The 15,016-nt window shown below is 35.2% G+C and overlaps 1 protein-coding gene across 1 annotated transcript in view; it reads left to right on the top strand.

Moving 5' to 3' along the window:
• Positions 1-15,016, top strand: part of LOC107714755 (semaphorin-6D-like) — a 27,782-nt gene that overhangs the window by 9,535 nt on the left and 3,231 nt on the right. Inside the window, exons 2-16 of the mRNA XM_016520719.1 lie at positions 765-894; positions 3,749-3,863; positions 4,044-4,101; positions 5,311-5,427; positions 6,956-7,007; positions 7,243-7,368; positions 8,228-8,359; positions 9,421-9,509; positions 9,596-9,813; positions 11,242-11,373; positions 12,269-12,652; positions 12,729-12,857; positions 13,685-13,762; positions 14,025-14,083; positions 14,346-14,399. Of these exons, the coding sequence (XP_016376205.1) occupies positions 765-894; positions 3,749-3,863; positions 4,044-4,101; positions 5,311-5,427; positions 6,956-7,007; positions 7,243-7,368; positions 8,228-8,359; positions 9,421-9,509; positions 9,596-9,813; positions 11,242-11,373; positions 12,269-12,652; positions 12,729-12,857; positions 13,685-13,762; positions 14,025-14,083; positions 14,346-14,399 (1,873 nt within the window). The remainder of the gene's footprint in view (positions 1-764; positions 895-3,748; positions 3,864-4,043; positions 4,102-5,310; positions 5,428-6,955; positions 7,008-7,242; positions 7,369-8,227; positions 8,360-9,420; positions 9,510-9,595; positions 9,814-11,241; positions 11,374-12,268; positions 12,653-12,728; positions 12,858-13,684; positions 13,763-14,024; positions 14,084-14,345; positions 14,400-15,016) is intronic.

The raw sequence follows: 15,016 nt of genomic DNA, 5'->3' as shown, positions 1-15,016 counted from the left end.
ATATTTTAGAGCTGTAATCGCAATACCGTGAAACCGTGATATTTTTATTTAAGGTTATCATACCGTCAGAATCTCATACCGGCCCATGCCTAGTCCCAAGTTACTGTAGCCGTTATATGCTACGCAAGTCTTAGTGCTGGGTGGTATACCAATCAGTAGAAGATATGGTTAACACCCGGTCATGCATGAAAAAAAAATACCGTCATGTACCGTGAAACCGGTATAATTTTGAAAAATACCGTGATATCAATTTTTGGTCATACCGCCCAGCACTAGCAAGTATTTTTTTATGCCACGCACAACAATAATCACACAACCTATTCGATATTCTATAATTAAATCAACTAATCGAATATACGAAAATCGTGACCCATCCCTAGTTTGTAAGAAACAAATACATCATTAAGATGTTGCTTCCAGCTAAAATATGAGTCCTCCATCCATAATATTGCCCAATATGGGTATATGGAAAGAAAATTGTACATTTAAAACAGTTGCATAGTTCTTATTGCTTTCAATAAATTGTTTCCAAAGACATTCTAATGTCAGTTTTAAATTGTTCAAATATAGGCATTTTTTAAACCATTTGCTAATAATGAGCAAATATATTTAAACCAATCATAAAAATAAATACTAGATTTTAATCAGCATCCAATGTAAACATCTTAAAATCACATCAGCCAGACTACAAACTCAAACTCACAATAACTCGTAAATATCATCTCAGTGATGTCATCTGTCTGTATCTTTTATTTCCTGTGCAGATGACTGACAGGACATGGCGTTACTCTGTCGTCATGGCGATGGTCTCTTTAGCCTGGCTCCTCCCACTCATCGCTACTGCCACGCCCTTCCCCAGCGATCTGCAGCCAATCAGTGTGCTGCGTCTGGAAGGTGAGTCACATGACTGACGGGATCTCAGTGAGTGGGTGTGTTGGACTTCAAGCGGTCGGTGCATGACATCAAAGTACTGCAAAAGCTATAGAGAGCAGACGCTCCGTATGCTTTCGAATCGCGCTCGCGGTACTTTGATGTCATAGGTCAGCGCAGCGCGGCTTCAAGTCGTCCCCAATCACTGATCACATTCTGTCCTCCTTATCAATAGATTTTTGTTTTAATGGCTTTTGAAGGCATATTATGCAAAACTTGACCAAAATGTTACAACTCATTCAAACCCATTGATCTTAAATCAATGGGTTTGAAAAAGAGAATAAAAAAAAAAAGAGAAAAAAAATATTTTTATTTTACTTTAGTTGTTTGAAATTGTTGTCAGCAAGTGATGCCTGGTGTTTTAAAATCTGTTCATATTTTAAAAGTCATGTAGTGTATTCCAGCCCGTGTTATTTTAGGAAAATTGAGATTCTATTATAGTTTTTTTAAATATTTTGATTTAGTTTTAGTTTTCTTTTTCTTTCAAGTTTTTTTTTTTTGTTCATATAGTTTTTATTAATTTTTGTTTCAGTTTAAATTGGAGTTATTTAAGTGCATTGTTAAACTAAATGAAAAAATGATTTGCCTTTGGTGCATGGTATTTACAGTTAACAAAAACTAAAACCATAAAAAAAAAATTTTTTGTTACTTATTACTTGTTACTTTTTGTCACTTAAAAAAGTGAAAAATTTAAGGGGGTCTGAATACTTTCCGTACCCACTGTATATATATATATATATATACATACATAAAACTACAATAATATCTCAATGATACATAAATAACACCACCTTGGCAACTAGTGGAGATAAAATAAGTTTAAAGGCACAATATGTAAGATTTTCATAATAAAATATCCAAAAACTACTTGCACAGTGTGATATATTTCATGCAGTTGTGTATTTATGTTATCCCAAAAGTTCCCAAGGATTTGTAAATCCAGAGAAATTCACATTTTTAATAATAGCTCATCCCTGTTCATTGTCGCTTATCAATGACGTAATATCCGCATATCCTCAGTTTCCGCTTGTAGAAGCTATGGCAACACAAGACACAAATGCTGCTGTACAGTTAAACTAAATCCATTACGGCTGTCACGAATAAAATGAAATGAAAAGTGTTGCGCATTATAACCAATCACACATGAGTTGAGCTTATGAATACAATGACCAATCAGAGCACGCACTCGCGAATTCTCTCATCATAAACAACAAAGTGCAGATGTACGTATGTTGTAAGAGATTCATTCATAAAGCCGTGTATAGACAGCTTTACTGATTATAAGTGAGAGTGCAGCTTAAACTCGCGCTAGACTTAAGTCAGTCATAATGTTCTTTCACAATGTAAATGTTCTTTTCTCACATTCTCTGTATAATTTATTCGCTGTTTGAATAACTGTGGAAGGTACAGACCATTAATTCATTACCTCATCCGTGAGCGTCATCAAGCTTCGCCTTTGTTTTGAAAATGCGACCTCTAGTGGCGAAAACTTGCATATTGTGCCTTGAAGTGTTTTTTAGAGATGCGCCGATTGCAATTTTCATGGCCGATTCTGATTTCTGATTTTTTTTTTTGCAAGTGTGACCTGCTAATACCGATTTTTGCTGATTCCGATTCTCTTTCTAAAAACTATAATTGACAGCATATACAAACAAAAATCTGTACTTTAATGCAATAATTAAAAAAAATTATTAAACATTACAATTCCCCCAATCTGGACAAAGTTACAGATGTTCTCTCACTTAAACAACTCTCAAAATAAAGTGCTCTGTGACTAGAAAAGAGGTAGAAATAATTAACTGAAAAGAAGTTGCTGTATATAACAAAACAGATGTAATTTCCCACTATATTTCTTAAATTGTAATTTTTTCACTAACTTTATTAAATGTGTCATCTTTCACCATTCAAATGAAACCAGTACCAACAAACTCCATCTTTTCACTGCAGAGGAAACACAGAAACTGCATCTGAAGTGCCATTAGATGTATTTACAGACTGTTTGATGAAGCTGAGCTGCCATAAATGCATTTACACTGCAAGATTTCGAATGCACAAAGAATTTTATAAGATTAAAGTTTTAAAAATGCAATGAAAAATTTAAACATGAAACCAATCCAGTAGGTGGCGGCAAATGACTGTTTGAATGAGTGAGTCATTTAGTCCTTCATTCAACAGATTTGTTCAAACGGCTGATTCATTCATTCATGTCTTTATGAAAGGGTTACTGAATCATTGACTCGCTTGATTCGTTCAAAAACGTGGATTCATTCAGTAAAGACACACCGCTGTGTTGCTCGGAGACACAAAACAGTTCAGCTGTGGCTTTGATTGGATGTATTTTCATCAGCGAAACTGAGCAAAAACAGTCAATATTGTGTCTAAAATGTGGGTCACTTAATTGTAGCTTTTTGTTTATTGAACTACTATTGTATAAAATCACATTGCAATCTTGTTGAAATGTTTTGTTCGTGCAATGTTGCGTACCTAAATCATATATTATACTTTTTTTTTTTACTACCACAGTATGCATCAATAACGTTCTGCACAAGCCTCATCTGGCACGACATAAATACATGATCAGTCTCCGTAAGTGTGACATCTAGAAAGACCGGCTCGGAATTGGCAGACCGGAAAATCGGCTAATTCCGGTCCCTGGCCGGTCGATCGGTGCATCTCTAGTGTTATAGGTTTTAGTTTTAGTTTCAGTTGATTCCAGTCTTGACCTATAAACAACTAACGTTCTGTTCAGAGCATCACATAAATCTGCTTGCTTTTCGTAAATGCTGGTTTTATCTGCTCTGTTTCTTGTGCTCCACAGACTCGCACCGGTATCCCAGTTTTCAGGGTCTGATGTTTAATAATGGCACGGAGCGTCTGGGTCTGGACTATCAGCGGATGATCCGGATCCAGCATATGCTGTACATCGCTGCCAGGTCACTGAAGATCAGTCTGTTCACCAAACCACATGCCTGGATTGGATGGGTTTTAAAGAAATGTCATTCTGTTAGACGTTGATATATTTGGCCACACGTATAAAAGAACTGGAAACAGCTGGAGAAGTCATGAAATCATGAAGACATTGTGACTTTTTCTTGTGTTTTTCTTCTGTTTAGAGACCATGTATTTGTTGTGAATCTCACTTCTGCAGTCGATAAAATCATCCCACAGCAGGTAAAACACACAGGTGTCACCGATGCCGAAAACATGCATGATTATTACTATAACAATAACAATAATACAGCTATTAAACATTTGTGTTTTTAAAGGAAATATCTCAACTTACATGTTTTAATTTTAATAATAAACCTGTTATTGAAGAAGTGTTTTTAAATTAAATAAATTTGTATTAAATGAGATTTTATATTATATTTTATGCCTTAATTTGATGCTACTATTATATTGATTACTACTGTTTTTGGTAATAAATTTGTATTAAAATTAAAACAGACAACACAGAATTGGGGGGGGGGGGGGGGAGTTTAAAAGTTAGTTTAAATTATTTGAATTTGGTTGATTAGGCATGCTTTTTGAATATTATAATTTAATTAGACCATTAATTATTCTGAATTCTGAAAAAGTAAAACAAAAAATCACAGAATTTAAAGGAAATATGGGAAAAATGGATTTCATAGGGCCCTAAAAGTGTTAATACATTGTTGTTAAATTGTGTAATTTTCATGATTTCAATTAATCATACATGATATTTGATGACTCAAATTTAAATCAAAAACGTAGTCCAGAAAAATGAAAACATAAAAAAATCAAAGAAAGAATCAAATGGATTTCATAGAGGCCTAAAAATGAAATCTTTGTTACATTTTTTTTTTTTATACGTTTCATGATTTCAGTTAATTAAATTTTTTGTTGTTGTTGATTAAAGCAATAAGCCCCATGAAGCCGTGGTTTACAGCTTACTACGTATATGGAATAACCGTTTTATAAAAGCAATAAGCCCCGTGTAGCCGTGGTTTACAGTGAATTTATAACAGCTAAGGGGCGTTGTTAAGTACGACGCGAAGCGGAGTTAAACAGAACAAATAAAGTGTAATGATATTAATAAAAACAGTATTCTGCCACCAAACAATGTAGCTCCTCAGAAACAGTTGTGGTTGCAACAAAGTTGTTGCCGAGCAACACACAAACGTAAACAAAGGTGTATGTTACTTTGTAGAGTCATTTACAACAGCTTCGAACGTGGCTCAGCCAATCAGAATCAAGCACCGGAACTATCCGGTTTATAATTTTTGATTGAACCATTGCATTTAATTTAACCATTAAAACAGAATCTAGAAAAATAAAAAAATAAACAGAATTTGGGGGAAAAGATGAAACTGATTTGATCTGTCACACACGAGGGCTCATGGTGATCTGTGTTTTCAGATACTGACGTGGAGGTCTACAGACGTGTCAAAGTGCGCCGTGAGAGGAAGAAACAGCGTAAGTATCTCCATCCGAGCAGAGCGGATATCAGATGAAGAGCGTCTGATACGACACGCAGCTGGATGAAAGATGTCTCTTCAGTCCTACTGACGGAAAACTATCACTGCCATGAACCTTCAGAGACATTCAGCAGATGCTTACACCTCATATTAACTTCCTTCTCTTATGTTTTCCTCTGACCATTTATGATTGGTTTTCGTTTTTGTCAACAAGTGTCAAAAAATCCAAATCCAAGAACTGCACACACGAAATGCAAAATGCCTCACATCTCTTGCAAAAATTAAGCACTGCATTCAAAATATCACAAACACATCTCAAAAGCAAACGTCTGTCTTGTGTTGCAAACACCTTTGCCATAATATCATATTTTTGGATAGTACTTAGTGTGGCTTTTTGATTGGTTGTGTTTGAAAAAGATACTTCCTGTTAGATTTTTGTGTGTTACGCAGAGAATTGTGTGTTGTGTTTTGCAAAAAGTGTTTTATGAAATTGAAAACCGAGTCAAAGGCAGAGAACTAGCGTATGGTTTTGCAGATTTGGTGTGTGCTTCTGCTGATTTTAGAAATTGCCTTGCCTCGACAAGTAAAGATTTTGTGTGTAAGCAGTTGAAAAAAACTGTGTCTCTTTAATGCTCCAGTTTTTAAACTTCAAATTTCATTTAGTTGCCAAGGTAGCATTTCTCATTTTCTGTTTAACTTTATGTGCTAAAATACCTCAAATTTAAATAAAATGAAAACTAATATAGACATATATAAAAAAAAAAAAAGAATAATATGAATCTAAAAATGCAACAAAATTGCTCAAACTATTTAAACAACAATAATAATATTTATTAATAATAATAATAATAATAATAAAATAAAATGTATTTAACAAAGATTTTATTTTACAGTAAATAATACTAATATAGACATATATAAAAAAAAAAAAAGAATAATATGAATCTAAAAATGCAACAAAATTGCTCAAACTATTTAAACAACAATAATAATAATATTTATTATTAATAATAATAATAATAAAATAAAATGTATTTAACAAAGATTTTATTTGACAGTAAATAATAATATATTTTTATTACATTTTTACAATTTAAATAATAAACTATTATTTTTGTATAGTCATATTGAATATTAGTGTTGCAGTTTTACTGTTGTTCTGTGAAATAACAAAGACAATAATAATGATAAATATTATTAGTGCTACTATTATTATTAATAATAAAAAAATAAAACATTTTATTTCACAGTAAATAGTAATATATTTTTTTATTTATTGATTTGATTTTATAATTTAAATGATAAAATAAAACCGTATTTTGATTATTATTATTATTAATATGATTGTTTTTGTATTCCGTCTTTTTGTCTGATCACAGACCTCTTGATGATTGATTATATGTATGTATGTATGTATATATCTTTGTATGAAAAATGTGGTGTTAAATGTAATTGTGGTATGAAGATATTTCTACTAATTTTTCACTAAAATGTAATATTTATTTATTCATTCATTCATTTTTTTTTTTTTTAGTAATGAGACTTATGTGACCTTTTTGAGCAATTATTGTGGATTGTTGACCAAGAGTTTTGAAATTGAAATGAGAATAGTTGGAAATTATGAAATTATGGAACTATGTAAATGAATCAGTGTTATTAACATGGCACTTAATGATTAATATTAACATGTTTACATGCATCACTCCGTTGTTAGTTTTGATTGCTTCCATTGTCCTCATTTGTAAGTCGCTTTGGATAAAAGTAATGTAATGTAAATGATTAAATTGCTCTTGATTGACAGTCTTAAATTTCAGCCAGACACCAGTTTGATTGACTCTTTCACTGATGTTTTATTTTTGTCTCTGTATGTCAGGTGGTCATTTCTATTCGGCCACAGTGACGGACTTCCAGGCGAGTGACGCTGTGATCTACAGGAGTTTGGGTGGAGAGGGGCGACCCGTCCTGCGGACCGTCAAATACGACTCCAAATGGCTCAGAGGTGCATGTTTATATCAATGGTTCCTCAGATCATGTGTGTTGCTGCTAATATAAATGAAAATGTTGCCTTGACAACTAGCTAAAATGTAAAACAAAAAAAAAATTTTAAATATATATTTTTATATATAATGTTTATTTTAACTCAAGTAACGAAAATGTTTTTTTTTAATGGTTTAAATTTTAGTTAACAATAATAACCTATATAATGTAACCTAATATGTGACCCTGGTCCACAAAACCAGTCATAAGGTAATATATTTTTTTATTTATTGATTTGATTTTATAATTTAAATGATAAAATAAAACCGTATTTTGATTATTATTATTATTAATATGATTGTTTTTGTATTCCGTCTTTTTGTCTGATCACAGACCTCTTGATGATTGATTATATGTATGTATGTATGTATATATCTTTGTATGAAAAATGTGGTGTTAAATGTAATTGTGGTATGAAGATATTTCTACTAATTTTTCACTAAAATGTAATATTTATTTATTCATTCATTCATTTTTTTTTTTTTTAGTAATGAGACTTATGTGACCTTTTTGAGCAATTATTGTGGATTGTTGACCAAGAGTTTTGAAATTGAAATGAGAATAGTTGGAAATTATGAAATTATGGAACTATGTAAATGAATCAGTGTTATTAACATGGCACTTAATGATTAATATTAACATGTTTACATGTATCACTCCGTTGTTAGTTTTGATTGCTTCCATTGTCCTCATTTGTAAGTCGCTTTGGATAAAAGTAATGTAATGTAAATGATTAAATTGCTCTTGATTGACAGTCTTAAATTTCAGCCAGACACCAGTTTGATTGACTCTTTCACTGATGTTTTATTTTTGTCTCTGTATGTCAGGTGGTCATTTCTATTCGGCCACAGTGACGGACTTCCAGGCGAGTGACGCTGTGATCTACAAGAGTTTGGGTGGAGAGGGGCGACCCGTCCTGCGGACCGTCAAATACGACTCCAAATGGCTCAGAGGTGCATGTTTATATCAATGGTTCCTCAGATCATGTGTGTTGCTGCTAATATAAATGAAAATGTTGCCTTGACAACTAGCTAAAATGTAAAACAAAAAAAAAATTTTTAATATATATTTTTATATATAATGTTTATTTTAACTCAAGTAACGAAAATGTTTTTTTTTAATGGTTTAAATTTTAGTTAACAATAATAACCTATATAATGTAACCTAATATGTGACCCTGGTCCACAAAACCAGTCATAAGGGTACATTTTTTTTTAAAATTGAGATTTATACATCATCTGAAAGCTGAATAAATAAGCTTTCCATTGATGTATGGTTTGTTAGGATCGGACAATATTTGAAAAACTGGAATCTGAGGGTGCAAAAAAATCTAAAGGGGTCATCGGATGCAAAATTCACTTTTGTTGTTGTTTGAACATAAATGTGTGTTGGAAGTGTGTGTACACATCCACCCTATAATGATAAAAATCCACCCAGTGTTTTTTTAAAAATCCTCTTTCTCAAATCAGGCTGTTCTGAGATTCCTGTCAGAGTGACGTAGTTCTGCACAGGCCCCTCCCACGATTGTTGATTGACAAGTCCGTCTTACCTTAGCTCCGCCCTGAGTGAGCTGTGAGCTGTCCGCCATTGTGTCGACTCCGGTGCAGGGGAAGACAAGAATGTCTCTGATTAAGCGATTGAGGTGTTTTGTTGCTGGATGTAATAATGAACATCGCAGTCGTCATTTACTCCCGACATCTGAAGACGCAGAGGATTACAATGTATTGTTGGCTATTGCTACAAATATACCCGTGCTACTTATGACTGCTTTTGTGCTCCAGGGTCACATAATAATGATCTTTACTATATGATGGTCTGTTGATTTTCAACATGATAGCAGCCTTTTATAATAGATTTATTTATTCTATTTATCTTATTTTTAACCTCTTTCTTGCCATCAACATGACCGTGGTAGCTGGAATTGCATTAAATTACAACAAAAGTATTTTTGTATATTTCATAATTCTAAAAAAAAACAACATGCTATCTTGTCTGTGTTGTGTTGTCTCTACAGAGCCTCACTTCCTGCATGCTGTCGAATACGGCAACTACGTGTATTTCTTCTTCAGTGAGATCGCAGTGGAGCACACCGGCGCTGGGAAGGTAAAAGATGAGTGTGTGAGAAGATTTAGACATTCAGTTCTGTTATAAAATCAGTTAGTGATTCCTGCTTGCTCCTCATGGTGTAGGTGGTGTATTCGCGCGTGGCACGTGTGTGTAAGAACGACAGCGGCGGCTCCACTCGGGTGTTGGATCGCCACTGGACGTCGTTTCTGAAGGCGCGCCTGAACTGCTCGGTTCCTGGAGACACGTTCTTCTACTTCGATGTGCTGCAGTCGCTCACCAACGTGCTGCAGATCAACCAGCGACCCGCTGTGGTGGGAGTCTTCACCACACAGATCAACAGGTACACAGTCACCACTAGGGTTCGGTACCCAACTCTGTACTTTTAAGAGTACCTATTCACATTAAATTAATAACTAGGGATGTGACGATGAACCGCGAGCCGGTTGAAAATCGATTCGAATATGTGACGATTCAAATCGGTTGAGATGCCAAACAAATCGCGCGATACAGTTGGAGCAGGAGTTTATATGAATGTATCTCTGAGGGGAAATGACTGTCTTTAAAAAAAGTTTATGTGGTATTTTCTTTTCATCTTGCTTCTGAACGATGCATATTAAAGTAGTGTTCATAAGCGCAGCACTGCTTTGTTTACAGCGGTAACCAAGGAAACACTGTATCATTGCTGTTCATAAGCAGCAGCTCTGCTTTGTTTACAGCGGTAACCAAGGAAACACTGTATCATTGCTGTTCATAAGCGCCACCTGCTGTCAGAGAGTGGATCTGCGTCTCATTCAGCTCGTCTGCTGCTTCCTTCAGATAGGTTTTATGTAGTATAGTTTCACAAAACTAAAGTCAGACCATTCTGTTTTTGCTTCAAATTTCGAAATTATACAATCTAATTTAGATTAAAAACTGCTCATGCAGCACAGTGTGGGGGCGTGTTAGAACGAGCCGTTTTAGGTAGGTGTGGCTGACTCTTAACTTTGATAAAGAATATCTCTTTGGATTTGAGACTTTAGTCTTTGCAACTTTACAGATCTTCTTTATGCACCAAGAGCTTGTAACACTCCAAAGAGAAAGGAAAACTTGAAATCGCATCATATGACCCCTTTAATGTGTTACTTCGCCAAAACTTCATGGCCTATGCACACTAGCTTGGCGTGGAAGTTCTTCATTGTGAGTGAGGCAGACACAAAGTTGGCAGTTTCTAATACAATATTGACCGTTTTTGCTCAAGTTCGCTGACGAAGTTCAATCAAAGCCACAGCAGAACTGTTTTGTGTCTCCGAGCAACACAGCAGTGTTTCGATTCTGAATGAATCCACGTTTTTGAACGAATCAAGTGAGTCAATGATTCAGTAACCCTTTCATAAAGGCAGATGCCTCGATTCTGAATGAATCAGCCGTTTGAATGAATGACTAATGATTTGCTCATTAAAACAGTCATTTACCATCATCTACTGGTGGTTTGGTGTTATATTTACAAGTATTGCATTTTACCCAACATTTTTAACTTGTATGTTCAAAAATATTTAAAACATTAATCTTACAAAATTATTTATGCATTTGAAATGTTGTGGTGTAAATGCATTTATGGCACCACGGCTTCATTAAACAGTCTATGTGAATACATCTAATGCCACTTCAGATGCAGCTTCTGATTCCTCTGCAGTGAAAAGATGAAGAGTTTGTTGATACTGTACCGGTTAAAATGTGACACACACGCACCGCACCACATGTTTGATCAGTCTGTGTCTGTGTGTCCCAGCATTCCCGGCTCAGCGGTGTGCGGGTTTTATTTGGATGACATTGAGCGAGTGTTTAATGGGAAGTTTAAGGAGCAGAAGAACAGTGATTCGATGTGGACGCCGGTGCCTGAGGAACACGTGCCCAAACCACGGTACAAACACACTCACACAAACAAACAAACACACACACACACCTTCACACACACACACACACACTCCGAGAAATAAGTGGTGCTCATGTCACAAACATTAAGTTGGAAAAAAAACTCTTTGGTGAGAGTGAATCTCACCAAAACTGTCAGAAACATACTTGCACAAAATCAGAGGAAAGAAATTAAGGAATTACATTATGCATAAAGAAAATAACCATTAAGATATTTTTTATTATTATTATTATTATTTCATTACAATTAAACACAACAACGTCATTACAATTTCCCCCCAATCCTTATTATTGTAATATGAGAAAAAAAGATATTAATTAAGGTGTTCATACATTTTTCATATAATAATGGAGCATTAAGCACACTATGACACTGAAGACTGGAGTAATGATGCTGAAAATAAGCTTTGATCACAGGAATAAATTGCATTTTAATATATATATTCACATAGAAAACCGCTGTTTAAAATTGTTATAATATCTTACAATTAGAGCCCGACCAATATGGGTTTTTTGGGGGCCGATACCGATATTAGGGAGTAAAACAAGACCGATACCATCGGCCGATATCCTTTGTGTAGGCTATATTATAGTACAGTATAGTCAAAAGTTTGGACACACTTCCCATTCTTGTGTCCAAATTTTTTACTTTTTACTGAAATAAAATAACTGAAATAAAATAAAATGTTCAAATAAAAAATTCCACTTGTTTTATTTCCGCTAGTTGCCAAGATTTACATAACCAAAACTAAATAAACTAAAACTAAAAGTTGATAAAAACTGTACAAGTATACTTATAAATGAATAAATAAATGACAAAAGAAAAAACCAACACAAAAAAAAAAAAGACTAATACTCTGGTCTGTGTGTGTTTGTGTGTTCAGTCCAGGTTCATGTGCAGGTGAAGGTTCAGCGTCCTCCTACTCATCTTCTGTTCAGTTTCCAGACTCTGTGCTTTCATTTATTAAGACGCATCCGCTGATGGACGAGTCTGTGCCGTCAATCAACAGCCAACCGCACACACACACACACATACACACACACACACACGTTTGTGTGACTCTGCATCATACTGATGTGTTTGTACTGTGCAGGTATAAGCTGACTCAGATTGTAGTGGACACGGCGGCTGGGCCTCATAAGAACCGCAGCGTTGTATTTCTGGGCTCTGAAGACGGACGGGTCCTGAAGATCCTGACAGGCACTCAAGCCAACAGCTCACGCAGCTCCAGACTGCTGGAGGACCTCCACGTCTTCAGCCCCACACAGTGAGCGTCACGGCAGCACCGCTCTGACTGTCTGTCACGAAGCTTTTCTTGTCTAAAGCTTGCCGTCTTGTTCCAGGTGTACTGGAGAGCGCACTGTGTTGGGTCTGGAGCTGGATAAGGAGCATCACGCTCTGTTTGTGGCGTTTTCCAGCTGCATTATCAGAGTTCCTCTCAGCCGCTGCGCTCGACACACCACCTGCAAGAGGTGAGGCATTCACATAGGGCTGCAACAAATAATCGATAAAATCGATTATTTAAAGTTAGTACACAGTCATAGCCATAAATGCAATGGTACTAATAATTGGCATAATTTCTTTCGGTGTTTCGGTTTTCGGCCTTGGTTTCCTCTTTTTCGGTTTTCGGTTTTCGGTTTCGGCCAAGAATTTTCATTTCGGTGCATCCCTAGAATGAATATAGCGCTTTATTGTGTATTGTTAATAAACAAAAAGCATGTTTAATCAATTGAGCCTTAACAGTTTAATAATAAAAAATAAAAAAAAGTACAGTAATAAGACCTTGTTTATTTTTCAGAAAATCTATGATAACTGTTTTTTATCTTTCTGGATTCATTTTTGGTTAAATGAAATTTTAGTTATCATAAACCGTGTCTAATTAATTGATATCATGAAACCTATACAATTCATTATGTGATTAAATACAATTTTGTTATCAAAAAACAGTGGTCTTCAGATGAACTCTTAAAACATTAAGAATTTAATTAATCAAATGTGATCAAATGAAAAATTTAACAATTGCTTTTATTTGGTAAACAAAGTGATGCACAACAGAGGTTTACTGTAAAAATTAAAACATGGAAGAAAAATAAGAGTCATTGGTTCATGATTCAGAATAGATGTAATGTTGTGGTTTTTTTTTGTCAGACTTGCTGTCTGTTTATTGTCTTTGTATTATTTCACATAATAGACCCGTATCTCATCACATTCACTTGAGACAGCAAACTCATTACTCAACTAAACCGTATGTCTTCCGAAGCTTATTGTCTATCATTATTCACTCAGTGTTCCTCCACAGATGCTGTCTCCACACGCATGACCCATACTGCATCTGGCTGCGGACAGGACGCTGTGCTGACGTGGCTCCAGGGTTCAAGTAAGAGTGACATCACTTCCTGCAGCTATCACATGGAGCCTAAATGAGCCCAAACTAAACTTCCTGTCTCTGTTTTCATGGTGTGTGTCTGTCTGTGTCTGTCTGTGTGTGTGTGTGTGTGTGTGTCTGTGTGTGTGTCTGTGTGTGTCTGTGTGTGTGTCTGTGTGTGAGTGTGTCTGTGTGTGAGTGTGTGTGTGTGCGTGTGCGCGTGCGTGTGTGTGTGTGTGTGCACGTGTGTGTGTGTGAGTGTGTGTGTAAACAGGGCGGGGTTTGAGCAGGACATTGACGGTGACCAGTCACATTCATTTGACACATGCACAGGTGAGTGAGTCACTGTCACATTACTTCTGAGCTAGATGCAGTCATAATACCTTATTTTAATCTCAGATATATATTGATCTTGGAAGTATAAGAGAGAATTTTGGCACTGATGTTTGATTAAAGTCTGTCATTTAACATAAGAGGAAGTGATGAGCTTGATTCCATGCTGCTTTTATCAGTGACTTGATGTAACAGACCTGTTAAAAACTAATGTGATACTAATGAACTAATGCTGATCTCTTCTATATTTGTGTATGTTCAGATGTGATGTCAGCAGCAGGTAGTGATGTGAACTCAGCTGTGGATTCAGCCTCTGGTCAGTGTCACACACATTATGATCTGATCGAGTTTTTTGGACAAATATTTTAAAAATCTAAAAAAATGTGCATTCTATTTTTTGGAGCATCTCAGTTGCTCCATCAGGCTTTTATGGCTCATATAGTCTGATATAGTGAGAATATGGAGGAAAAACAGCTCAAAATATGAATTTGGTGCAGATGCTGATATTTATATGATGAGATTCTGATGCTTATAATGTAAATCAATGAGATGTTTATAACAGTAGAGCAGATACTGACATAAAATGATCTAAATATCACTCTATATCTCCAGTAATCTGTCTCAGTAAGATGAGATTGAAATGCTCCAAACATATAATGCAGTGATTGAGAGCTGAAGAAATAAAGGCTCCTCAGAAGATGTGAGATGTTCTGGAGGCTTGTGAAGATCATTCCTCCGCTGAGGAACAGTGAAAGTAAAGCTTCTGGAAACAAACGCTCCTCAAAAGATCCTGAGGATCAGATTTGAGACTCTAAAACATGATTGATGGAGAATCAAGTAAAGCTGAGCTGCTTCAGTCCAGTAAGTGTTCATCTGGAGATATTACTGCAGTTATTCTGACCTTTACTTGATCAAAATCAGTCAAGATTTGAC

The sequence above is a fragment of the Sinocyclocheilus rhinocerous genome, unplaced genomic scaffold (genome assembly GCF_001515625.1).
Source record: "Sinocyclocheilus rhinocerous isolate Xijiao unplaced genomic scaffold, SAMN03320098_v1.1 scaffold359, whole genome shotgun sequence".
NCBI classification, from domain to species: domain Eukaryota; kingdom Metazoa; phylum Chordata; class Actinopteri; order Cypriniformes; family Cyprinidae; genus Sinocyclocheilus; species Sinocyclocheilus rhinocerous.
The sequence above is the reverse complement of the archived record's forward strand: the minus strand, read 5'-3'. Positions and strand labels throughout refer to the sequence as shown.